At 42.6% G+C, this 27,209-nt stretch overlaps 1 protein-coding gene across 2 annotated transcripts in view; it reads left to right on the top strand.

Annotated features, from left to right (window-relative positions):
* Positions 1-27,209, top strand: part of LOC146833089 (A.superbus venom factor 1-like) — a 271,604-nt gene that overhangs the window by 101,671 nt on the left and 142,724 nt on the right. For both annotated transcript variants that reach the window (XM_085600728.1, XM_085600727.1), the window contains 7 exons: positions 76-205; positions 386-457; positions 6,866-7,060; positions 8,330-8,441; positions 22,113-22,198; positions 22,836-22,981; positions 23,467-23,676. In XM_085600728.1, coding sequence (XP_085456854.1) covers positions 76-205; positions 386-457; positions 6,866-7,060; positions 8,330-8,441; positions 22,113-22,198; positions 22,836-22,981; positions 23,467-23,676 — 951 coding nt within the window. The remainder of the gene's footprint in view (positions 1-75; positions 206-385; positions 458-6,865; positions 7,061-8,329; positions 8,442-22,112; positions 22,199-22,835; positions 22,982-23,466; positions 23,677-27,209) is intronic.

The raw sequence follows: 27,209 nt of genomic DNA, 5'->3' as shown, positions 1-27,209 counted from the left end.
ATGGAAATAACAGTTTAACTCAAAGAAGTGCATGTCTTCCTGGGTAATTAATACATTTTCCATTGTCATTTTCAGGTGTGGGACTCTGTGGAGAAGAATGACATTGGATGCACTCCTGGGGGTGGTGCCAACAATGTGGGGGTCTTTTATGATGCTGGACTGGCTCTTGAAACAACGTTTAAGATCTCTACTCCACAACGATCAGGTATTTTATTCCTCCGATCGAACTACAAAAGGAATCTACCTTCTTATGCATAAGGATCAATATATAGTCTATTACAAGAGCACTACTAACACCAGTACCTCACAAAATATAGTCAATGTATGGAGACTGCTTCAACACAGAAAATAAACTCATTTGAACTCATTATTTCTCTTCCTGCAGAACCCACATGTCCTCAGCCAGCAAGCCGTCGGCGTCGCTCTGTTCAGCTGATAGATGCCAAAGCTGGCAAAGGTTGGTAGCAATTTGGAAAAATTTTGCTGAATTAATTTAAAGCCATATAAATCGATCAATGATTGTTTGGAAAAACGGTGTGTCCATGATATGCAAATGTTTAGAACCTTTCTATTACTTGTAGGTTTAGAATGGATGCAAATCACTTATAAGTTCTTTAAAAAGCTAATGACCTTCCACATAAAATGTAGTTTTCCTGATTTTCTGATGACAGGCCACCACACCTACCCTCACCACTTGTATATTTTCCAGATTTTTCAACTACCCATACCCAAGTCACCCTGACCTGTTAGTTGTTGCATGTCCCTGATCTAATTTTCCATGGGCATACAATATGTATACATACCTGCCACTAGGAGTCTATGCCTGGTCTATAAAATACAGTGATGACTTCTACCCATCTCCTGTCAGTGACAACCTATACATAATTTAAGCTGCCAGTGAGCACCTGTACCCAGTGTAACATGCAATAATATAATGTGCCTAGTCTAACCTAGCTATAGCTGACGATACCAGTAAGCTGCCAGTCAAATATGCCATACTGGCCATAGGTCTAACCTACCTGTGTCTTGTAATGACTCCAGTTACTAGTGACAGTCTATTCCAGGTCTAACTTGTCCATGCTACCTGCTATCCAGTGTAACCTGCATTGGCCACCCATTACTGGTTTAACTAGCTGGTGAGAGCCAGACCAACTTGCAATGGCTGCCCATCTCTAGTTTTACCACAGAGTAACCCCACCCCCTTTCTAACCTGCATTGTTAACCTAAACATACTGTATCTTACTAGAGATATCCCATACTCTGTCAAACAGGTAAGTAGGAATTCATACCATGTGTAACCTGTCAGTGTGGGCTGATAACAATCTTAATTTGTTGGTGAGTGCCCAAAACCACTTTGACATGTGGTGACAACTCACATCTACTATAACCTTCCAGTGATATTCCATACCCTGTATAGCTGACTAGTGGAAGCCTATTCTGAGTTCAATATGCCAATGACAGCCTAAACAGATGCAAACAAAACAAGCAGCATGCTACAACTCACATCTTCGCTTCTCCATGTCTACTGCACAACAAGCTCACACTACAAAACAACACAGCACACCAACTCACTCTCAACCAAGGTCCCCACCAACTACACAAGCAGACCCATCTTAGCCTGCTTAATGAGGAACATGATACAGAACAGCTACACAATTGCTATCCTCATACAGCCAATGCCAACACTAAGGACACACCTGCTGCAAGCACACAAAATATTGCTTACTCTTCTACAAAACATAGTCACATTATCACCAAAGCATGTTCTCTAAACTGTCTACTAATAAATGCTCGTTCGCTCTCTAAAAACAAACATCACATCTATGACCTTCTCACTGACACAAAACCTGGAACACTTAGAAACACAACTATCATCCAGTACAGATCTAGACACAATAAATTATGTTCAAAACTATCTGAGTGGCTACAGGAAGCTTTTGATATCCTAATACCACAAAAAAACTACACAACAGAGCAAAAGAAAACAAGCACCTTGGAGGAATACAGAAATAAAATAGATAAAACAACAGATTAGAAAGCTGCAACGTGCCTGTCTCAAAACAAACACCAATCAAGACAAACTTTGCCTAAGGAAACTTTACAGATTATACAAGTCAGCTGTCAAAAAAGCTAAGAATTCAAAATGCTAAATGTGCAAATAAAGAATTATATAAAATTCTCAAAGAATTTCACAAACCAAATTGCCTAGAAGGAGCTCATTCTGTTACTCAAGTTTTCACAGACAAACTGGCAAATCATTACACAGCCAAAGCAGCCACGTTGGACTCATATTTAAAACAAAAAAAAGCACCAGCACTGACCGTTTTCCAAAACAACAATCGAAGGATACTCTAACCCAGCCTCTTTGTTCCTCCCAGCACATTTCACACTAAGAATTTATGGACCTGGTCAAAGCAAGAAAGCCGTCCGACAGCCCTTCTGACCCCTGTCCACCGCAAACCTTCAAGAGAATTCTTCTAACAACCTCTGCTGCCACACCAGTAAGAAGAATCATCAACAATTCCTTAACTACCTGAATATTTTCAGAAGAACCCAAAAAGTCATATATACGCCCGTTACTGAGGAAAACAATCTTGGTCCCTCTGAACCCTCACACCTACAGACCAATTACAAATGGACCTTTCCTGTGCCAACTGATAGAAAGTGCAGCATTCGCCTAGATGACACAATTCATTGAAGATAATGCCACACTGTCAGACTTCCAAACAGGATTTTGTCCAGGAAGAGGCACAGAATCTGTCCTCTTTGCCATCTGGGAACACCTGCAGAACACAGTTGACTGGAGCGGGGTTGCTGCTCTACTTCTCTTGGACCTCTCAGCTGCCTTTGACATGGTTGACCATGATACCCTGATACAAAGACTCTATGAAGCAGGCATAGAAGGGACAGCTCAAGACTGGAACACATTCTACCTTTGCAACAGATCAAATGTGATCCATATCTCACCCTTTCTCGTCCAAACCATACTTCACAAAAGCAGGGGTCCCTCAAGGCTCTATCATCCCAGCCATGCTTTTCAACATCTACATGAAGTAATTACCGGCACTGATCAATCAATTTCACCTCACATGCTATAACTATGCAGATCGTGACTAAGACTGGAGGTAGGCTGGAGGCAGTAAAGCTGAGCCTCTATTAGATTGAACAATAATTTTGCTAGTACTGCACTTAATTTTTAGACTCCATATTATTATAAGCAAAAGAACAGCCTTTGACACTTTTTGTTGCTTTTTCAAAATGTGTTGGAAAGTCGCTAATTTTCAGTTGTCTCATAGCCGTGGATCAATGGATAGCGTGGAGCCATCTCAAACTGAATGCTTTCAAAACAGAAATACTCACGGTGGCGATTGGAAAAACTATGACCCCCTTGCCACCTTACCTGATGATCAGAGTACTTTGCCTACAGTATCGAACGAAGTAAGAAAACTCGAAATTACCATGGACTCCAAGCTATCAATGAATGCCCAAGTAGACAAACTAGCAAGATCAAGCTTTGTTACTATAAAAACCCTGCGACCAATCTTCCCCCATCTGGGGTTTCCACACAAGGTCCAGGCTACTACTTGGTCTCTTGTGCTGTCCAAACTCGATTATGCCAATAGCCTCTACCACGGATCACCTTTAACGACTATAAAAAGACTACAACGGATTCAGAACTCGGCTGCCAGACTATTCTTAGATATAAAGCATCATGACCACATCTCCCCTGCCTTGAAAGCCCTACATTGGTTACCGGTTGCCAGAAGATCCACGTTCAAGTTGCTTTGTATCACCCACAAAGTGATACATGGAACAGGACTGCTCTTCATCAGGAATAAAATCACCAAACACATTCAACAAAGGAACCTCTGTGCTAGAGTGGGACTTGTCTCAAAATCCCAACGTACAACAAAAAAAAGATGGGTGGAATAGCCTTCTCTGTTCATGCAGTCAAACTATGGAACTCTTTACCCCCCAACATAAGATCTATGGATAAGCACTTTCTCTTCAGAAACCTACTCAAGAATTGGCTCTTCCCCACATAACCACCATACACAAACAGAAATAGACAGCATATCCCTCTGTATGTAAGCATTTATTTGGACTAAAGATATGTACCTATATGTGTGTATTGCTTTGTATAAACGTGAATTATATTAATTATGTTTTTAAAAATATAGATATTCGTAAGTTTTGCTTAAAAAATGTACATATTACTGGTAGTTAAATTATTTTATGTTTTTAACATGTATATAGGTGACGGCATAAATAAGTAAATCTTTTATCATAACTTTTTATGTACAATTGCTTCACTATTGAAGTACAAAAAATTAAACAAAAATTAAACACAATTGTTTAAAGTACAACACTTGAAAGCCTAGGTTTATTAAATGTATCTTTAATCTACTACCTTCCTTATGCATATCTATACCTTCCATCTACTATATATTTATTACTTTTCTTCAAATTCAGCATATCTAATGCACTACCCTATTTCTCACCCTATACCACTCTTTATATATCCTCTACCTCAACTCTCTGACTCATCTCTAACTTCATTCTACTACTCTTTCAATGAACTACCATATTTCTCACCCTATACCTCTATCAATATATCCTCTACCTCCACTCTCTCATTCATCCCAAATTCCATACCACTACTAAGATCCCCAATAAAACCCTTTCTAGACTCTTCCCTCCTCTATTCCTCCTTACATCATCTCATACCTCTTTTAGTATTAAGATCTCCCAATCAAGCCTTTCTAAACCTGTACCTCTGACTTTTCCAATTCCCTTTTATTCTTCCCAAACTCTCTCCTACTGCTATGAACTAATAAAACAAAATTAAAAAGATTCTAGACCCTTCCGTCTTCTGCCCCTCCTTCCCTCTTCTATCCCTTCCCTCTTCCTTCTCAATCCAAATAACTGACTAACATATCCACCACTCAAATTACTTTCATATTTCACTATACTAATTCACCACTAATCCTTTTTGGGTTCCGGAGGAGTGCGCTACTTACCGAAAAGAACACTTCAACGCCTCATCAGGGGTAGGCAAGGGCTATATAAATACAAACCTTTTTCCCTCTTCCATATTTCCACTATCCTTCTCAATCCAAATAACTGACTAACATGTCCACCACTCAATTACTTTCATATTTCATATTTCATTATACTAATTTTACCACTAATCCTTTATGGGTTCCGGAGTAGTGTGCTACTCTCCAAAAAAGAGCTTCAACACGTCATTAAGGGTAGCAAGTTTTATAGAAATGCAAACCTTTTTCCCCTTTCCTGTCCCTCCACTATCCTTCTCAATCAAAAAAATAACATATCCACCACTCAAATTACTTTCATATTTCATGTTATTAATTCACTACTAAATCCTTTATGGCTTCCAAAGTAACGTGCTACTCACCGGAAAAGCACTTCAATGCCTCGTCAGGGGTAGTAAGTGCTATATAACTGCAATTACAATACAATACAATACAATACAATAAAATACAATACAATAAAATGACAATACAATACACTACAATGTAATACAATACAATACCCGGTCTCTAAGCTGCTAGTAACCGCCACTTCATCCTGGAGCAGTAGCCTTTACCCAACATATGTGGCAGTAACAGCCAAATCCAGCACAGTCCACAAAGACAGTCTATAACCAGTCTCCCCTGCCATTGGTTCTTCATACTGAGTGTAACCTACCATTGATGTAGAAAACTAAAAAACAATTCATGTAAATTATTGAATACATTTCAACCAGTGACAACTACTGGGATGACAGTCCGATCCATTGTACTTTTGTTCATTATAGCATTTCTGATAAGGAACAGTCACATTTGACTTGGACCAGCTCCAACTGGAAATGTCTAACCCAAACCTCCATACCAAGTGCCCTGTAGACAGGGACACAAGCAACACCAGACTCAGTTCAGCTTTTTTGGGTCTCCTCATTGAGGCAAAGCATGTGTCCAATAGCACAGTGAGCACAGGATGCACATCACGGCTTACCTATTGACAAACCTAGTTTAACGTTGCCACCTCGGCCAATGCCCAGTTTAATCAGATGTGGCAGTATGTAACCCGGTTTAACCTGCAGTGCCAGCTACAGTGGGTTCAATACATAAACTGACTTCTTGGCAGCACTGATATCTGCCTACGAAGGAAAAAAATTAAATCATGATTAGAAACATTTGGTAAGAATTCATTAAAAGGACAGACAAGTTTGCAACAGTGAGGAAAAACTCGTGGAAATAGTATTGATATTAACGACTCAGAAAGGCAAAATAGCTTAAATAAAAACACCTCTCTTTGGAGCAGAAACATCTTGAATATTTCATGAATGCTTGGTAGTCAGTGTAAATAAGTTTGCTGACTTACAGCGGAGGGGAGTGGGTTTTTGCCTAGCCTATAACCAGATCATCTATAACCTCTGTTCCTTGTCTTGACCTTTCTTGCCTATATTTTTTCTCTATCTCTTACTGTTGTATGTACAGCGTCCCTATATAGCTTAGTTTGGATGTGCTTAAAAACAATTTAATAAATAAAAACAATAGAATAGGTCCATGCAATGCTTACATTTTCAGTGTCAGTCATGGGGTAAGGCTATTAAAGTCTACCTTTTTTTATTGAAAAACAACCCCTTCTAAAGTGCTACAACCATCTCCTTCTGATACAGCATGTTAGTCTTTATGGTATGTCAAATTATAAAATCTTGAAAGGATCAAATTCCAGTAGAAACATGTGTAGTTTAGGTGGGTCAAGTGGTTTTCCTCTGCCTCAGTTTTGAGATATCAATTGTGGTATTTGAGTAACATAGCAGGAGACATGCTGTGAAAATCCTTGTTTCCCATTTCAGCTGCAAAGTTCAAGGGCATGGAGAGAAAGTGCTGTGAAGATGGTATGAAAGAAAACAACATGGGGCACAACTGTGCAAAGCGAGCTCGATATATCAGGGAGACCACGGAATGTGTGACTGCTTTCATGGACTGCTGCGAGTTTATCAGTAAATTGCGGTTGGAGAAGAGACGGGAGCAACTGTTTTTGGCAAGAAGTAAGTGTCATTCACCTGTGTCAACATCATCACTGAGAGTGAAAATACATTATATTAGGGATAACGATATTGCAAGTCTCTGAGGAGTTCCATAGCCATATGGAGGAACGAGACTGAGTTCCTTTATAAGGTTATGGAACTCTGAGGTGACTTGCAATATCTTTATCATGTATGCCAGGGGGTACGTTATCCCATATAATATATGATCACACCATCATCTTTCCCACAAACCACTTAAAACCTTGGTGCATAGCTGTTTTATATGAAAGAGCAAGCATATTTGCAAACATGGGAATAAAAAGAAAACTTCTAGTGCAAAATAAAACACATCAAAAACCTGTTAGATATTTGTTGCAATCAGATATTAGAAACGATTGATGCAAGTCAGTTTAAAAAAAAAAAGCTGCAGTAGCTTGGAATGTGTAGAAACATGCAGAATGATTTTAGCTTTTCTCTATCTAAGGAGTGCAAAAAATAAACACAGCCTCTCTACTTGTCATTGTAAGCTATTAAAATGGAGCAGAAGAAAGAAAAGCAACGTTCTGTTTTCATTGCTTTAAACAGTTTCTTCAATTATGCTCCGTGACCTGACCTGCTTTTCATCTCAGCTGCAGGCTCTGGCTGCAGGCATTGTGACGTCAGAGCTCGTCTGTAATAACTTATGATATTTGAGTTATGAAGTCTTTTCTTTATAATCGGCGACTGAGTGTGTCACTGATCGCCGATTATAAAGAAATTTGAGATGTGCATTTATACAGGGATTGCAGAATCCAATTTATTATATAATAATATTAATCATAATAATACAACTTTATATCACTTTCATCCCTCCATTCAAAGCTCGTTGTACATGAAAATGCCAAATATTCTTGTAACACTTAGAATTTATTGGTCTCCTTGAGCTCACAATTTTGAAGGGATTGGATGAGCACAGAGATTTGCTCACAATCAACCAATCTGGCCTACTGGAACAACCAGGATTAAAACTCATGTTTCAAAGTTCCGCAGCCAACAATTTAGAGACTAGGCCACCACTATAGAACAAATATATGATATAGAGATGTTCACATACGTATCACTTTTCAGTGGAAATCCCTACTCTTTACATCAATTTTCGAAAGATGAAAGCTTTACTTCATCTGGCAAGTACTTGAATTTGAGCACTTTACCCTAAGGAAAGCTGGACATCCTTAAACACAATGGAAAAGAGAATAAATCTGATGTTTGTTGTTAAGCCTTTTCTAGACCACCTTTATTTTATTCCTCTAGGCGAAATTGAAGAAGGATACTTATCGGATGAAGATATCACCTCCAGGACCGAGTTTCCAGAGAGCTGGTTCTGGAAAGTGGAGCAGCTGGTGGATGCTCCGGATGCGAATGGGTAAGACTGCTCTGTATTAAGAAGTTATCTACTAATCAGCAATACATCACCTGCAATGGGGAGCTCACAGTGTCTGTCAGTTACAGTAGGCTCTCCATGCAGCCAGTCACTTCCTTCCACAGCCAAATATACATTTATTTCAATTTGTCTCTTACTGTATATAACTTTTTTCCTTGGATGAGCCAACAGATCAGCCTACTTTTCTGTTTGTCAAAATCAAATTTGCCTGCAAGATTAGTTTAAAAATAATGTGTTTGTTGACTTGTAGCTATCCTACATTATCCTTCTTACAAGGACATTATCAATCTGCAGGTGGACATGAGTAAATGATGAGGCATGTCAGCCATGGTGTCCACCCCAGCTTACCAAATCACCTGGTTCCTTCCCTTACATCAAAACAAATTCCAAGTGTGCCTCATCTCCCCTCATTGTTTTTGAAGAGTATTGGTGTCTGAACAAACACATTCAGGACATGGGATTTAAATAGCCCGTCTCTTTAGTGCAATCCCCACAATATGTTTTTCTAATTTAGTGTAAGCAATCGGTGCTCCTATTCCATCATAAATGGCCCAGAGTATACTAAAGTAAGTATATTTGTGTCAATAGACAGATGTTTAGAAAATCAAAATGCCTGTCCAATAGGGGATGGAATATGAACCTTGGTTGCTTACAATACAAATAACAATTCTGGGTAGAGATTGTGGTGCTTCCAATCTTTATACTTTTAGTTTTCCATATCATATTTTTACAGTAAAAATGCCTCACTGATAAAGTGTCTTGCTTAGTTATTTGCTAACCACAATAGACATAATTCAGACATTTTTTGCACTGCAGGTAAGCAAAGTCTTTCTAAACTTCACAAATCTTTCAATTTCAAATGGGTTCCAAAACATAAAAACAAATAGAAGGAGAAAATGTCAGTGCAAAAGAAGGTTGTAATTGGAAAAGTGTGCAAAAGGAACAAATCTACTCTATGAAACAATTGTTGAGAAGATTCTGTTGCAAAATTGTTTTTTTCCCAACAAAACCCCCTCTCAATCAATTTTCAGTGACTTAGTAAACCCTGATTTAAATTATCTTTACATCTGAATGTACAACTACTACATAATTGAGGGACAGAGCTCCTTTTGATAACCCTGCCAACAAGCATGCTATGGAGTTTCTATTAGTCATAATACTTTTTATTTAAACATCTAATTATTGCAACAAATCACACAATTACAATTGGAATTAATATTGTCCACGCACTGCCAGGTACACTCAACTCAAATGTAAGCATTTCTTAGTTTGTGATTCATCACATTCTATTGATAAGATAAACATTTTAATATCAGAACCTTAGTCACTTTATCAGAACTAAGTCACTTTATGGGATTGCTTAGCGTTTTAACGATTGCCTATTAGATAGCAAAGAAAATAAAAGAGAGAAAAACAAAATGGAGCCTGAATGCCGTTAGACTTAATAGCATGCCCAATTACATTGCTCTACTCTCTATCCTCTCACCTATTGTACTACTAAATATCAACCTCTAGAATACTGTTTTACAAGAAAATCAAGAGAAGAACATCGAGTGACAAAATATCAAAAGGCAACTGTATAAGAGAAGTATAGATTTACTATTCCTAACTCCACATCTACGAACCTTGAAGATGCATACACACACACATACACATATACATTTTTGACCCTTGGGTTCCGTCGTTGCCAAATATCCCTGGGTTTGAACCAACTACACAAACTTGCCAAATAGAGAAACACTCACTCAGAACGGCTCAAGTGCAGCTGTATCATATATTACAAACACGGAGAAGATCCATTTCAGCCATTGCTGCCTTATAACATGACGAGCAGAAAAAAACACCAGTGTAATAAATTGTCAGACATAAATGACAGACTAGTGTAAAAATGTATCGGGTGCCATCTTAGAACAGAGTAAATGCATACACAATATAATGAAACCTATGAACTTACCATAAAATTACAGAACATTTTGCACTAATATCACCTATCAGAAAATTCATGCCCTACACAATTAACCATATCGCTCCCCCTATGCAGGCAAGAGTCAATACAAGACATGTAATATGCAGAAGTAACCCTAGAGTGTAAGTGAAATAAAACAACAAAATCAAGGATCCAAAAGATATAAAATTAAAAATAAAAAGTGCAGGGTGTGTCTCATCCCTAGTATATAATACTTTGGAGAAAACCGCAGTTGGTGACACATTCATTATACAAATAGTATAGAAATGTGATGTCACAATTAGCACGTGTTATACCTATATTAAAGACATGCTGTATCAGAGAATGTAGGGTATAGTGTGCCCAGAGTCCAGTGGATTCCCAAAGGTAGGCAGTGGCTAAAGTAGATAATACCTTGCTCTCTACTTTTGGTAGTGTGGGAGTGCAGTAAGGCTTTAACAGAGGGTAGTGTTAAGCATTTATTGTAATCTCAAAAAAAAGAGTTTCCCAGGGACCAGAAAGGACTGGGTGTCAGATATTTATCAAAAAAGATTCCTTTCTGTGTATTACTCTTTTAGTTGGTGACCATGAGGCCTACACATTTAGATCAATAACCTTTGGTTTTTGACTGTGACACTGGACAAATATTATTACTCCAGACTAGAATATACTTTTTGTTACTCTCAAAATTTATTTTTCATAGGAAAACACTTATGTTCAATAAAATCATATTTTAAAATTGCATTCAATATATACTCTGATTGGGTGCTCTGGTACAGTCTTATATATGCTATCTAACAATTCCGTATTACGGTATCTATCTCAGAGTCACACACAGTTCAAATCATGTACTTACTAAATTGCAAATTAAATACTACACAAATACATTTCATATGCTTTAAAAAGTCCCACTGTCAGTGAACCCAGCCATATGCAAATCAGTCTTGACACTGTGCCTCATGGGAACATTCCAGCCCGAACTGCCAAGCCAGGTCCTCCCTGGACTGGAAACAAGCATTCTGGGACCGGTTTCGGGGGTTTCACCCCTCTTCAGCCAGGATAGCTTGATTCCAGTGGCATGGAGAGCACAGGACTCACATCTGAGCATACCCGTCCCACTCGGGGTGACACATGCAAAAACAACAGTTGATGGACAGAATGCAGAACAATGTCATACATTCACCCCAGTACAGAGATCTGGGCATCGTTTTTCTGCTCACCATGCCATTCCAGTTTGAACCCAGCCATATGCAAGTCAGTCTTGACCCTGTGCCTCATGGGAACAGTCCAGCCCGAACTGCCAAGCCAGGTCCTCCTTGGACTGGAAACAAGCATCCTAGGACCTGTTTCGGGGTTTCAACCCTCTTCAGCCAGGATAGCTTGATTCCAGTGGCATGGAGAGCACGGGACTCACGTCTGAGCATACCTGTCCCACTCGGGGCGACACATGCAAAAACAACAGTTGATGGACAGGATGCAGAACAATCAAGACTGATTTGCATATGACTGGGTCCAAACTGGGGTGGCGTAGTGGGCAAAAGAATGATGGATTTAACCCAGATCTTTTCACCGGGGGAGAATGTTTGCATTGTCAGCATTCCGTCCATCATTTGTTTGCTGTAACACTTTTTGCCCTAAGTGGGATGGGCATGCCCAGACGTGGGTCCCTTGCTCACTGTGCCACTGGATTCAAGCTAGCCTGGCTGAAGAAGGGTGACATACCCTGAAACCGGTCCCAGGATGCTTGTTTCCGGTCCTGGGAGGACCTGGCCTTGCAGTTTGGTCTGGAATGTTCCCATGGGGCACAGGGTCAATACTGATTTGCATATGGCTGGGTCCAAACTGGGGTGGCATAGCGGGCAAAAGAACGATGGATTTAACCCAGATATTTTGACTGGGGGAGAATGTTTGCATTGTCAGCATTCCGTCCATCATTTGTTTGCTGTAACACTTTTCGCCCTAAGTGGGATGGGTATTCCCAGACGTGTGTCCCTTGCTCACTGTGCCACTGGATTCAAGCTAGCCTGGCCGAAGAAGGGTGACATACCCTGAAACCGGTCCCAGGATGTTTGTTTCCGGTCCAGGGAGGACCTGGCCTTGCAGTTCGGTCTGGAATGTTCTCATTGGGTCAAGGATGCACTCTCAAAGCACCCTCAGCAGCAATAGGGCGCCTGCATGCTGAGGCCCAATGTTATCCAATGGGGGAGAGGGGACCTCTGATTGCTCGCGAGCAGGCCACAAGGTTGAGGGAGCAAAGGACTTAAGCTCAGGGAAAAGGGGGGTTCAAGTAGGCACCCAAGGTACGCCCACAGCGGCACTAGGGCGCCCGGGTACAGGCTCTTGTTTTGGCCTCGGGTGCCCTGTTACTTTCTATGGGGAATCTCCAGTTTGAACAAACACTGCAGGCTCGGGCAAGAAGATCTTTTGGAGGCGACCACCAGTTGGATAGGTAGGTTGGGATGTTGTGGGATGCTGGGACACCGTCGGTTGGGCCACCCCAGGCCGTGGGGCGTCAAGTGCAGGAAGTTTTTTTTTGGCGTCAGATTCTTTTTACAGGCTCCGGTCATGGTCAGGGGATCCTCCAGAAAGGGGCGGCAGGCATCGTAGAGAGACTTGAGGCAGGTCAAGGATCACCAGATACCAGGTCAGAATAGCCTGGGAGACCTCCTTGTGGTGTTGGGCCACTCAAACTTGGGCTATGGGCATCGGGAGCAGAGTGGTGCATGCTCGCAGATTTGGCCGGAGCCAGAGTCTGTTGGTGAGCAAACCCAGTGCTCATGGGAGACAAAGTCTTGTTGGGGAAGGCAGAGCAGGTCCTCCAGGTTCTGGAGGGGCTGCTGGCTGCAGGACTCACCAGGATTTTGCTGGAGCAGGTCGAGGTCAGGACAGGCCGGTAGGGCTGGGGTCAAGTCAGTTGGTGTCCTCCTCTTCTTCTGCAGCACGGCTCTTCTGTCCTTCTTCTTCTTGTTTCTTCTTGTCCGAGGAGGCAAGGTTCAGGGTTGCCCCTCAATACTTTAGGGGCGTTTCAGGTAGGTTAAATTGTGGACTAATTGGTCCCTTCCTTTGGGTTAGTACACCCCATATTATGCCACCCTCCAGTTGGAGGGGGGCATAGGCCTCCCTCTGTTTGGCGTGGTCCCCCCATCTTCAAGATGGCGGGGACTGACAGTTGTGCTTTGCCTTGCTTCCCCCACCTGAGGCGTCGGGTTGGCAAAGGTAAGCACAACTCCCCTCCTATCTTGGTTTCTCTCGCCCATTGTGAGGGTCAGAAGCAGTGGGGGCCAGTTGCTGGGAGCAGGAAATGGCTGGGGCAGCTCACAAAAGTGGGAAGCATTTGAAACTTCCCCTTTGTGGACTCTGCCCATCCTGGGGGAGGAGGCTTGGCACCTCGACCCAGTATGTGTTATGTTTCAGGACCCAGACAGCGGCAGGCTCTTGGCTTAGGGGTCCAGAAACATGTCTGATGGTGGCAGCTGGCGAGCAGCCACTCAGCCAGGACACTAGAGTCAGGTAGTTTTTCAGGGGGCGTCTCTAAGATGCCCTCTATGTGCATTTTTCCTTAAATCCCACACTGGCATCATCGTGGGTTGAATGTGCTGAGAAGTGTGATATCAATCTTCCCAGTTTTCAGTAAAGCCATTAGGGAGCTGTGGAATGCGTAATGATAAAATCACAGGCCATATACTCTTTATGGCATTACTGCACTTACCATGTCTGAGAATAGACTGTAGGGGTACAGGGCACATGCACCTGTACCATCACCAGTGGCATAGTGCACCCAGCTGGAGACATGGTTGAACTATGCCATAGGCAGTGGGTTGTAGGCATGGCACACAGGGATGTGTGCCATGTCGACTATTCAGTTTGTTCTGCACCAAAACACTCAGCCTACAATGGCAGTGTGTGTGTGTGTAAAGGTACAGGGCCTCTAAGGGTGGCACAATAAGTGGTGCAGCCCTTAGATGCCTTCCCTGGTCACAGTGCCCTTGATACCTATGGTACCTTTTAAAAGGGACTTACATGTGGCCAGAGAGTTGCCAATTTGGTTGTGCAGCACTACAGGTTTAGGGAAAGAACTTAGGCCCTGGGTACCTGGTTGGCAGTAGCCCAGGGCACACTCAGTCAAAGTGCATCAACATTAGGCAAAAAGTGGGAGGCAACCAAGCAAAAATGGGTTCTTTCCTACAGAGAGGTTATCACTCAAACTAGCAGATGAAGTAAGCGATAAGTAAATGAGATTCAAAGAGGAATAGTCCATGAAAACAAATTATAGGAGGTTGTATATAATGCTGGATAGCACAGTGTTGAATGGTCACAAACATTTCCTCCAATCATTGGGTACCATCATAGCACAAAGGCTAAGAATATGTTGAACTTCACACCATATAGCCCAAGTGGGCTGTATCTGGCAAACAATAATAAACAACAAACTTTAAAAAAACAAAACAGACAAGGGATTTGCTAGATGTTCAGTCTATCAGAGATATCTATTGGAGGTAGAACAAATAATAAACCCCAAAAGTTGTCATCACAAAACCCCTGACTTTTAGCAATGGACCCTTGATAAATCAATAAAAAAAATTAAACAGTGAAACACACATGATGTTTTTTATCTGTGGTGCAATTCCAACAAGTGAAGTAAAGGATAAGTAGTTCAAAGTCTTTAGCACCACCTCAATTCAAAGTGAAACCCTTCCTTTTCTCCTGCAAATAAAAATATATGTACATGCCAATAAAAAACTAGAACTGTATAGCATATCAAAAGATGACATCAGAGTAACCTTCCTCTAAATGTACCCATAGCTCCTCTTTCATATCCCACCCATTTTGGCCCTGGTTTCTAGATCAATGATATATCTAAACTTGTATGGAGGGACACAGTTCTGTTTCCCCAATACCAGATCTAAGGACCTGCTCTAAAATGTAATGTGACAGTAAATTCCTGTCACTTGAGGGCATCTATGGGATGTACCTAGCCATGGGACAATGGGCATTACTGTTGTCAATGGCTCTCATATGTTCTAGAACTCTGTTCTTCGCCAGGAGTATAGCACTCCCTATATATCTTTTCTTCCATGGGCATTACAAAGCATAAACAAAGTAATCAGAGCTGCATATGAGAAACTGTTTAATGGTCTTGATACCTTTGCCACAGGGTAATGGGAATTCTTTAGCACCACCTCAATTCAAAGTGGAACCCTTCCTTTTCTCCTGCAAATAAAAATATATGTACATGCCAATAAAAAACTGGAACTGTATAGCATATCAAAAGATGACATCAGAGTAACCTTCCTCTAAATGTACCCATAGCTCCTCTTTCATATCCCACCCATTTTGGCCCTTGTTTCTAGATCAATGATATATCTAAACTTTTTTTGTATGGAGGGTCACAGTTCTGTTTCCCCAATATCAGATCTAAGGACCTGCTCTAAAATGTAATGTGACAGTAAATTCCTGTCACTTGAGGGCATCTATGGGATGTACCTAGCCATGGGACAATGGGCATTACTGTTGTCAATGGCTCTCATATGTTCTAGAACTCTGTTCTTCGCCAGGAGTATAGCACTCCCTATATATCTTTTCTTCCAAGGGCATTACAAAGCATAAACAACGTAATCAGAGCTGCATATGAGAAACTGTTTAATGGTCTTGGTACCTTTGCCACAGGGTAAAGGGAATTCTTCCTAACTAGAGCTGTTTTTACGAGCTTTGCACTTACCATAAGGGTGAAAGCTGCACCAAGAGTCTTGTAGGCGGAGAAAGTCTCTGCTGGCTGAATCATATATTTTGCCACCCTCAGAGCTCCCTCCCCTGACCCATAAACACTGCCAGTGCAGTCTGTATGCCATGGGGGAGACCCTAAAACTACTAGTCGACTACCAAAACCCTGCCTGCGGAATGAGTCAGTCACCCCTCTAGCAGACCTTACAGCCCTAAGGCAGGAGGCACTATACCACAGGTGAGGGCATGTTGGCATGAGCCCTGGGCCCCTACAGTACCTGTACCATTCACAGGTATTGTAAATGCAGTGAAGCTCTTTTAAACCATGGGTTTGGAGTTTGGCACACAGAACTCCACAGCTCCATGATGGCTTTACTGAATACTGAGAAGCTTGGTATCGTACTTCTCAGCCTATTAAACCCACACTGATGACAGTGTTGGATTTAATGGAAAATGCACTTAGAGGGCATCTTAGAGAAGCCCCCTGAAAAACGACCTAACTCTAATGTCCTGGCTGAGTGGCTGCTCGCCACCAGCATCCCTGACATGTTTCTGGAGTCGAGAGCCTCCCACTCTCGGGGTCCTAAAACCAAGCACATCATAGGCAGAGGTGACAAGCTTCCTCTCCCAGGATGGGTAGGATCCAAGTAGGGGAAGCTTCAAAGTGTTGCCGCCCTGCCCTTTGCTGCTCCAAGCAACGACCCCCCACTGGTTCTAACACCCACTTTGGGATTGGATAATTAGCAGGAAAACCAGGATAGGAGGAGAGGTGTGCCCACCTTTACCTACTCCACCCATCAGGTGAAGGAGGCGAGGCGCAGCACAACTCTCATTCCCCGCCATCTGGAAGATGGGGGGACCCACACAACCTGAAAGAGGCTTATGCCCCCCTCCCACTGGAGGGTGGAATATTAGGGAGTGCACCCACCTCAAGGAAGGGAACCATTGGTCCCGACCTGTACCTACCTGAAACGCTCCTGAATTTAGTATTTAAGGGCAACACAGAACCTTGCCTCCTCAGACAAGCCAGAAGAAAAAGAAGGACCGAAGAGCCTTGCTGAAGGAAAAAGAGGAAAACACCAACTGCCTCGGCCCCAGCCCTACCAGCCTGTCCCAACCTCGACCTGCTCCAGCAGAATCCCGGCAACCTAGAGGACCTGCCCTGCCTTCCCTGCATAGACTCTATCTCCCATGAGCACCAGAGTTGCTCAAGAACCAGATTTTGGTTCCGGCCGAATCCATGAGTCTGCACCACTCTGCCAACAACCCGAGTTTGAGTGGCCCAACACCATGAGGAGGTCTTCCCAGTGGCCCGACCTGGGATCTGGTGATCCATGACCTACGTCAAGCCTCCCGATGACGCCTGCAGCCTCTATCTGGAGTATCCCCCGGACCGCGACCGGAGCTGGTAGGAAAACCCGATGCTTAAAGACACCCCTGCACCTGACGCCCCATGGCCTTGGGTGGGCCAAGCGACGGTGTCCAGGCATCCCCTGCATCCCAACTTACCTCTCCAACCAGTGGTCGCCTCCAAGAAGCCTCCCTGCCAGAAACTGCAGTCTTTGTTCCAACCGGGAAACTTCCATTGAAGACAAAAGAGCATCCGATGGCAAATCAGCACTTGGTACCCAGCCGCCCCTGTGCTGCTGTGGGTTCATCTTGTGTGCTAACTCGGATCCCCTTTGCCCTGGTCTTAACCCTACGAGCTTTGCTCCCACAACCCAGTGGCTTGCCCGAGAGCACCCACCAACACCTAGCCCCATAGGCTCCCATTGGGCCTCAGCACTCTGCACCCAGCCACCCTAGTGTCACTGAGGGTACTCTTTAGGTGCATCCCTGACCCTGGGGGAAGCCTTGTTCTAACCCCTGAAACTCAACCCCCAAGACCGATTGCTTACCTGCAAACCTATAACAACATTTTCCTCCATAGGATTGCATTGACTGTTTTTCCTCTGAAAATGTTCTAAAGTGTTGAGTTGTTTTTGTATGGAAACCACTCAAGTGTGTTTTACTGTCAAAGTGCTTTACTAACCGTTGTCAAGGAAATGTCCCGGTTTGATATCTAGACATACTACCCTGAGTAGAAAAAGTAATCTAAAAGGTACTCTCAAGAGTAATCTAAAAAGTAATCACAAAGTAATTCAACTATCAACTGTCTTTAAATGTTTTACAAACCTGTAACAAAGTCAATTTCATCCAGCTTGCAAATGCCGATCAACTTGTTTTGAAAAGTACAATTTTACCTAGCTGTACCACGTCCTGCTTTGTTCTAAAGACAACTAAAGAAATATTTTTTATACAAACAATTGGGCTAAGTTCAGTATTTGAGTTTGCGACATAATTTCTTGCCTGATTGTATACAATAAATGCTTAACACTACCCTCTGATAAAGCCTTACTGCTCGCCCACACTACTACAAATGGAGAGTAAGGTGCTATCTATGTTTAACTCTGTAAGCCTTTGGGGATCCACTGGACTCTGTGCACACTATACCTTGCTTTGGTGTAGTATAAACAGAGCCAGCTTCATACAATGTGGCAAACTATTACCTGTGGGTTTTCTATTAAGGTGTGTGCAACTTTCCACCTCTGGACTCAACTATTACATCCAGGAATACAGTATTTTTATTGCTTGTGGTAAAAGGAAAATCCAATTTGAGTTTATACCTCCTCCATGCCTTTCCAAATGATTAATAAATCATCTATAAATCTGAGCCACCACATGGCATGTGCCATTTCCTCAGCCGTGTCTGGAGCAGTGCACACCTGTTCGTTCCACCAACCCATGAAAAGATTGTCGTAGCTGAGGGGTGAAACAAGTGCCAATCCCATTAAGCTGAAAGTACAAGGTACCATCAAACAAAAAAATTTTGTTGGTCGGATAATAGTCTAGCATCTCTGTTATCATTTCATTATGTGCATTATGTATGGGTCTGCCCCGAGAAAGTACTTGTAGGCTTGTATACCATTTAGATGATCAATGCAGGTATATAATGAACAAGCATCCAGTGTCATCATAAACAAAATTGTTATATGTTGGAAAATTAGAGCGATATGGGATTACTTAAGCAGGAAGAGTTTCAGTATTAGACCTGTCATGATTGTCCTTTACCTGCATCCCAAGGTACAAAAAACCCAATTAATCTCCCTGGCAGACCTATAGTCTCTTTCAGATGTAGCGCTCTCGAGCAAATATCTAAGTATGTAGTTCATTTCCTTAGAAACTTTGTGCCCAATTCCCAAAGGTAAACTTAAACCTGAAGTCTAACTTTAGATCTAAAGTCTAACTTTAAACTTGAAGTCTACATTTTGACCTGAAGTCTAAGTTTAGACCTAACGTCTAACTTTAGATCTGAAGTCTAAGTTTAAACCTGAAGTCTAATTTTACACCTAAAGTCTAAGTTTAGACCCGAAGTCTAAGTTTACACTTAAAGTCTAAGAGCCTGATTCACAAAGGTCTAAGTTTACCTTTGTGAATCGAGCCCTTAGCATGTACTCTCCGATCCTAAATTAAAGACATGAAATCATTTTTGACTAAAATAGAGAATATAGAATGGGAAAACGTTTTTATTATGATGACACTAGACGTTTGTTCTTTAAAGTTCAAGTTGTCAAGCATGTGGCCTAACAGCTACAGCGGTTCACCCCGAAGCTGGGGAACTGGGTTTGAGTCTCAGTGATTCTGGGCTAATCGCTTAATCTCCCCATGCCTAACAAAATAAATGCCTCCTTCTGTGAAGCAACTGGTGCTCATGTAAAGTGCTCTGATACCTTTGGGTCGAGTTTGCGCTATATAAACCCCTACCCCCCAAAAAGTTTCAAGTTCAAAATCTTTATTCAGGTACACAAAGTCTCCATAAAAGCACAGAAATATACAATTAAAACAAATAAATACATAGTAATATGCAATGTATAAAGCCAATCTTTTAAAATGGATCTTTGTCTTCAGTGCAATCACAACTCTTAGCAGCACAATCATTAAATCCAGATTAATCTGTATTCATAGGGCTATGGGCTTGCACTGGTGTTCTAAAAAAAAAGAGCCTACATGAACGCTTACCTCTTCATCAGAAAGTTGATATAACCTATTAAAAGCAATCTTAAAATCATTATTATTACATCTCTTTATAAGTGGAAGTAAGGCCTTCTTATTGTACAGTGAATAAAAGAAACCAAAACATAGGAAATGCAGTATGGTTTGCCCTGATCTCCCATCACAGGGGCAAGGTGTCAGATCAAGATTTCTTTGAAAACCCAGAGGGAAGCACAGTAGGTATTTGATTGTCCTGGCCATATGCCCCCACCGACCAGTTTGTCCAAACAGATAACTTGTAACTGGGCTATCTTTTGTCCTTTTCAGATAGGCTACCACAGTCGACTTCCTCGTCTCCTTAATCATTCTTTCAGTGTGAGCGAAATCATACAAAGCTTGCTGAAGATGTTTTTAGCTAATACCAATGGAGTGATAGCCAATCTTGGAAAGACTTGCTTCGACTCCTTCTAACCAGGGGATCGTGAGACCCTTGCCACAACTGAGACATTCTTTAATAATATCTCTCGTAGGACTAGCCTCCTTATTTTCCACACTGCTAACTAACCCTGGACGTAGTTCACGTAGTAGCGCTAGCGTAGCTACGCGAAGTGCACTTCGTACTACGCACGCTACGCGTAGCTACGTGAACTGCGTAGTGCGGTAGGAAAATGCTGTTCACAATGATTGCACAGTGGCGGATGCTTGTCCGCACTGTGCAGTCATTGCAAACGACATCATGCACAGTGCAAGCGGTCGTTTTCTTCCGCTCGAGTACATTTGTACTCGAGCAGCAGCTTTCTCAACGCGGACTGGTAGTTTCTCATCGCGTGCGGTCACGAGCATACGAGACCACTCGCAATGAGAAACCTGACCTCCCCGCGTTGAGAATCTCGCCGGGAGGTTTATTTTCCATGCTCGCGATCGGCAACTTGATGTTGCTGATTGCGAACGAGGAAAAAGCCTCGCCGGGATGTTGATTTTGCTCGCTCGCGGTTGCCAACTTGACGTTGAGGTCCGCGAGAGAGCAAAAAATGCCCGCTACGCTGCCCGTTTTTGCACTGTGCTACGTGCAATTTGCGTAGTGCGTAGTTGCGCAAACTACGCACACTCCGCGAGCGTAGCGTAGTTTTCCAGCCAGGCCTACTGCTAACTAGAGTAAGGGGGTCAGGCTTCATTAAAATCTTCTATAATTGAAAGCCCTAGTTCATTGTGGCCAACCACATGGGATGATGAGATGTGGACCGCTAAGATGTTTGTTCTTTAAATACATTCATTGATCATCTAAATGATAAACAAGCCTGCAAGCACTTTCTCAGGGCCAGAGCCATACATTTCTTTGCGCATAATGACATGCTTAGACAATTCTATCTACCTTGAAATACATCCCCTCATATATGGATATTCAGACCATCTATTTTTTGCCTTCAGAACTGGGCATTTTCAAGCATACTCTCTCAGGAGCACATGTTGTTTCATAGATGTTACCTTTAGGTTGAGACTTCACAGCCTAAACAATTGCTTGATAAAGTTACATGCAGTATCTTGTTAACATGGGTCATCTTACTAGTGCGTAACATCACATTATTTTTCTGTGGTTGAAATTGTGTGAGTTCATAAATCATGCCCATTTTTTAAAGTGACTACTTTAGATAAAATCAATTTAAAGAGTGTACACATAATTAGATTAGCATATCATATTCTTGGCATACACCAATGTACGTTTGACTTTGGGTGTACTTAATCTTTCTCATCACACCAAATCTGTTCGCTAGACAGTCCTTACCTTCTATTTATCTTTGCTATAACATTACTTGCGCTACTGCTCTTAGGCTACTCCTATTTTGGACCTTAGCTTTTATTATTCGCACTTCAATTGTTCTTTCCACATTTAGGCAAATGACTTGTCTCCATCTCCACTATCAGCTCACCCTGAATATCACTGTGTTTCTCTTTAGACTCTCCAGTAAAACATTGCAAATGTTCCTGAAGGATTCCATCACCACCTGGGAAGTTCTTGCTGTCAGCCTTTCAGCCGGAAAGGGTGAGTACCGGGTCTATGGTGGAAATGCAAAGGTTGACAAAAGGTTATTTACCTGTAACAACATTACATTTCCAGTATGGAATCTGCCTGAGAGTCATATGTTTGGAATAGTTTACTCTTGTTCTGGATTTACAATATTCCAGAGTCAGCCATAACCAGGAGTGTATTTTTGAATCAGGAATACAGTGCAGTGGGAAAAATCACTCCTTTAGGTTCTTTACCTCCAGCACAGTTTGCCTGTAGTAAGCAAATAAACTTTATACGGAGAAAAAGAAACAAATTCAGGGAAATCAGGCAGGAATTGTAGTGCAAATACGATGGTCTGCTGTTATTCCCCATACCCATGTCGCAGTAGTACTTACCGTATCCTGCAGTACTAGGAATTCTAGCTGCAGTATTAACCACCTTACTATTAAGGAGGGCCAAAGTCTTCTGTTGTTTGGGATCTTGCTTCATTTTCCATCAAATAAGCTTAAATAGCAAAATTTCAGGAAATATGTTGTTAAACGTCTATTTTTTATTTAAAATTTATGTTCTAAAATAAATCTTACCCTTACATAGAAAAAACGTCAGAGTTGTTTGAAAAAGGCATTTCTATGTTTGCCACCACAGTGACTGTTCACCTCTTTCGCTGCAGGGATCTGTGTGGCCGATCCGTATGAAATCACTGTGTTCAAGAAGTACTTCATTGACCTGCGTCTACCTTACTCTGTCGTCAGAAACGAACAGGTGGAAATCCGAGCCGTGCTTTATAACTACGAGGACGTCGACGATGAAATAAAGGTATTTCTTAGCATCAAGTACAAATGTTTCCAAAAAATAAGCTCAGAATTAAATCCTAGATTTGGTTTTCTCTGACTAGTCACCCTACTCCTTTCAAATCTAGTCTTAATGTAGTGCTTGTTGTAGACAATTAAACAGTTTCTAAGCACCCAATCATCACAAACAAAGAGACTGAGATGGAATGTGATGAACAGAAAGGCACAGTAGCTCAAAATCTGTTTAAGTGTCGAGAACCAGGATAAGAATTAGGATTTCCTGGTCCCACAGGCAACATTTTTGGCTTTGAACAAATTCTCCACGCATTCTCATAGCAAGGGTATAGGGCTCTCTCAAACAGCTTTGTGTGCATTTGAGACCATAGTGTTGCCCTTAATTGCTGCATGGGATGACTTCCCAGCAGGAATTGATGCGGTTTATTCAGGTCTAAGGTCTGTTCATCCATGCTCCATTTTTCACATAACTCCTTTTCCATGTATCTGTTTCAGGTTCGCGTTGAGCTCTTGTACAATGAAAAATTCTGCAGCGCTTCTACTTTAAAGAAGAAATTCCAGCAGAATGTGATGATGAGAGGCAAATCTTCCCGTGCTGTGTCCTTCATCATCGTGCCCCTGGAGGCTGGTCTGATTGACATTGAAGTGAAGGCTTATTTTCCAAACTACATTGGTGACGGAGTGAAGAAGAAGCTAAAAGTTGTGGTAGGTGCACACAATTTATAGCCATTTCAAAACAAAATTGTAAAAGGTTTTGATCAATCAGGACTTATAAATCACGGCTTATCACCCAATAGGGCATCGAGGCGCTTACAGGTCACATAGGCTTATTCGAAGAGCCAGGTAGTGAAGGCTATTCGGAATTCCGAAAGTGAGGTGATGGTCCGGAGCAGCATGGGGAGGCTTTTTCAGGTCTACTCTGCGATGTAGGAGAAGGAGGGCCTTCCACTTCTGCTTCAGTAGATGTGGGGAGTATGGGCAAGTGAGAGGGGGGTGGAGCGTAATCTTCTCGATGGTTGGAGGGAGTTCAGGCGGTGGTTAATGTAGGCAAGTCCTTGGTTGTATAGAGCCTTGTGTGCATGGGTCAGCAGCTTCAATTGGCATCTCTTCCGTATGGGGAGCCACTGGAGTTGACTTAGGTGGGGTATGATGTGGGTTCATCTGGGAAGGCCAAAGATGAGTGTGGCTGCGCCGTTCTGTATGGTCTAAAGTCTCTGTAGGAGGTTTGCTGGGACTCCTACATAGAGAGTGTTGCCATAGTCCTGTCAGCTGATGATGAGGGCCTGTGTCACTGTGCATCTTGTGTAGGGGTAGCCACTTGAAGATCTTGCGTAACATGCACAAAGTGAGAAGAGGGTGGAGGAGATGGCATTAAACTGTGATTTCATGGTGAGTTTGTTGTCAATGATAATTCTGGGGTTTCTGGCTTGGTTGAAGGGAGTGGGTGCGGGTCCAAGGTCTGATGGCCTCAAGGAGTCATTCCATGTGCTGCTGCTGTTCCCGAAGATCAGTACTTCTGTCTTGTCTGTGTTCATTTGCTGGCGTTTTTTTCTTCAGCCAGTCAGTGACAATTGTCATGCATCTGTGGAAGTTGTTTCTGGTGGTGATATGGTCGTCGGTGAGTGAGAGGATGAGTTGGGTGTGGTCTGCATAAGAAATTATGCTGAGACCGTAGGGAATGACGATATTGCCCAGCAGGGTCATATATGCTTTGAAGAGCTGAGGGATGAGCCTTAAGGGATACCGCAGGTGATTTCCTTGGGTCTGGAGGTAAAAGGTGGGTGGTGTATCCTCTGGGTTCTTTCAGTGAAGAAGGAGGTGATCCATCTGACTGCATCACCTAGGATGCCTCTGTGAGGGAGTCTTTCGATCAGTGTGTGGTGAGATGTGGTGTTGAAAACTACTGAGAGGATTAGGAGGATCAGAGCTGCCATTTCTCCTCGGTTCGGGAAGTGTTCTGATGTCATCGGTGGTTGCACTCAAGGTGCTTTTGGTGCTGTGATTGCTGCAGAAGCCAGATTGGTAGGCATCATGAAGCTAGCTTTGCTCCATGTGTGTCATGAGTTGCTTTTTGATCTTTTGCAGTACCTTCGCTGGGAATGGGAGCAGCGAGATTGGCCAGTAGTTTCTTCCAGTCAATTGCATTCCTCACAAACATACATAAATTGGGCCTCATTGACATAGGTAAACTGAGACGAAAGTCTAACTTTACGACTTTTGGAATTCACAAAGGGCATTTATTACTCCTAAATGCCCTTTGTGAATACCTGAAGTTGAACTTTACAACTTTTGGTATGCACAAAGAGTAGTAAAAGCCCTTTGGGAATACCAAAAGTCATAAAGTTAGACTTTTGTCTCATTTTACCTTTGTGAATCGGCCTGACTATGTTCATAACAGTCATCAACTCTTGTAAACCTTAAATATGTGGAACTATCCCTCCAATACCCCGCATGGTATTTAAACATTTTAAAATGTTTTCACAGAACTCCACACTGCCATTTGTTTGTAAGACTGTTCAGCAGGTAGAGTGAATAAAAGTAGTTAGGAACCTGCCAGGAAATTTAGGAAGGACTCCTTTGGCCAAGTAGCATTGGAGAAAAATAGTTAGTACTTCTCAAATATTAGATCTTATACATGAGAGTCTGTTTCCAGGAACGAATGAAGAACTTGTCAGCCTGGATGCAAGACAGCTGTTTGCAGCTCAACTCAGAGAAGATCGAGATCCTCATCCTCGGACCATGCACCTCCGCCTGGGACAACACCTGGTGGTCCTCTGCCCTCAGGAACCCACCCACCCCGACAGACCACACTCGGATCCTCGGCATCATCCTGGACTCCTTCCTTTCCATGAACCGCCAGATCAACACCGTCGCCTCCACTAGTTTCAACTGCCTTTGCGTCCTCCGTAGGACCTTCAAATGGATCCCCCTGACTGCAGAAAGACCGTCACCCATGCACTCATAACCAGCAGACTGGACTATGGCAACGCCCTCTACGCCAGAATCAACAGAACTCTTCTACGCAAACTACAAACCATCCAGAATGACGCAGCCAGACTTGTCCTCGGAACTCCGTGTCACAAGCACATGACCCAACACCAACGAGGTTCCCCATCGAGAAGAGGGTCACCTTCAAACTCCTCATCCATGCCTACAAATCCCTCAACAACATCGGACCCAAATACCACAACAAGACTGTGTTCTTCCACGTACCCAAGAGGAACCTCCGCTCCGCCGACCTCGCCCTGGCCAAGGTCCCCCGCATCCGCAGGAACAGAACCGGCGAGAGAGCTTTCTCCTACATCGCTCCCAAGACCTGGAACAAGCTCCCTGTGAACATCAGATGCTCCCTGACACTGCACACATTCAGGAGGGACCTCAAGATCTGGTTCTTCGACTGATCCAGGGCTGCCCCCCCCCCCAGCACCTTGAGACCCTCACAGGTGAGTAGCGTGCTTTACAAACCCCTGATTGATTGATTGAAATAGTTACGTGCTTTGTAAACTACAATACCATAAATGTTTTCCTCGGATGGATGGTGAAAAGTTTAATTTTCTGTCTGAAGATGTTCTTCCCCACAGCCTGGCTTACTAAATTGCTTTTCCTTGTTTAGTATCTTATTTCATAGTCTGCAGAACCATAAACATTTGCCTTTTTACTGGTCCATGCCTCTGTATGAAGAGCATAAGTAAAATCTTCACTTAAGAAGTCAGGCTTGACTACAGCTGTGTCCTCACTTCTTCCTGTAGCACATGTTTAAATCTGGTTGTTGCCACTTCATAGATGATTAACTAGCTCTACTAGCAGCTAGCTGATGTTGTGTTGAAGTAGGTGTAACTTCTTATTTACTTACTTATTGACGAAAAAGGACATCATTTGTAATTTTTCATACACGTTGCAATCATGGTTAGATGAACCAACAGCCCAAATTGTAAATGAAAAAGACACACAATTGATGGACGGCATGCAGAACAAATCAATACACTCACTCCCAGTCAAGAGATCTGCGTTAAATCCATCATTCTTTTGCTCACCATGCCACCCCAGTTTAGACCTGGCCATATGCAAATCAGTATTGACCCTGTGCCTCATGGGAACAGTCCAGCCCGAACTGCCAAGCCAGGTCCACCCTGGACCGGAAACAAGCATCCTAGGACCGGTTTGGGGGTTTCAGCCCTCTTCATCCAGGATAGCTTGATTCCAGTGGCACAGTGAGCCCAGGACCCACGTCTGGGCAT

This window comes from Triturus cristatus, chromosome 4_2, assembly GCF_964204655.1.
Source record: "Triturus cristatus chromosome 4_2, aTriCri1.1, whole genome shotgun sequence".
Taxonomy (NCBI): Eukaryota; Metazoa; Chordata; class Amphibia; order Caudata; family Salamandridae; genus Triturus; species Triturus cristatus.
The sequence above is the reverse complement of the archived record's forward strand: the minus strand, read 5'-3'. Positions and strand labels throughout refer to the sequence as shown.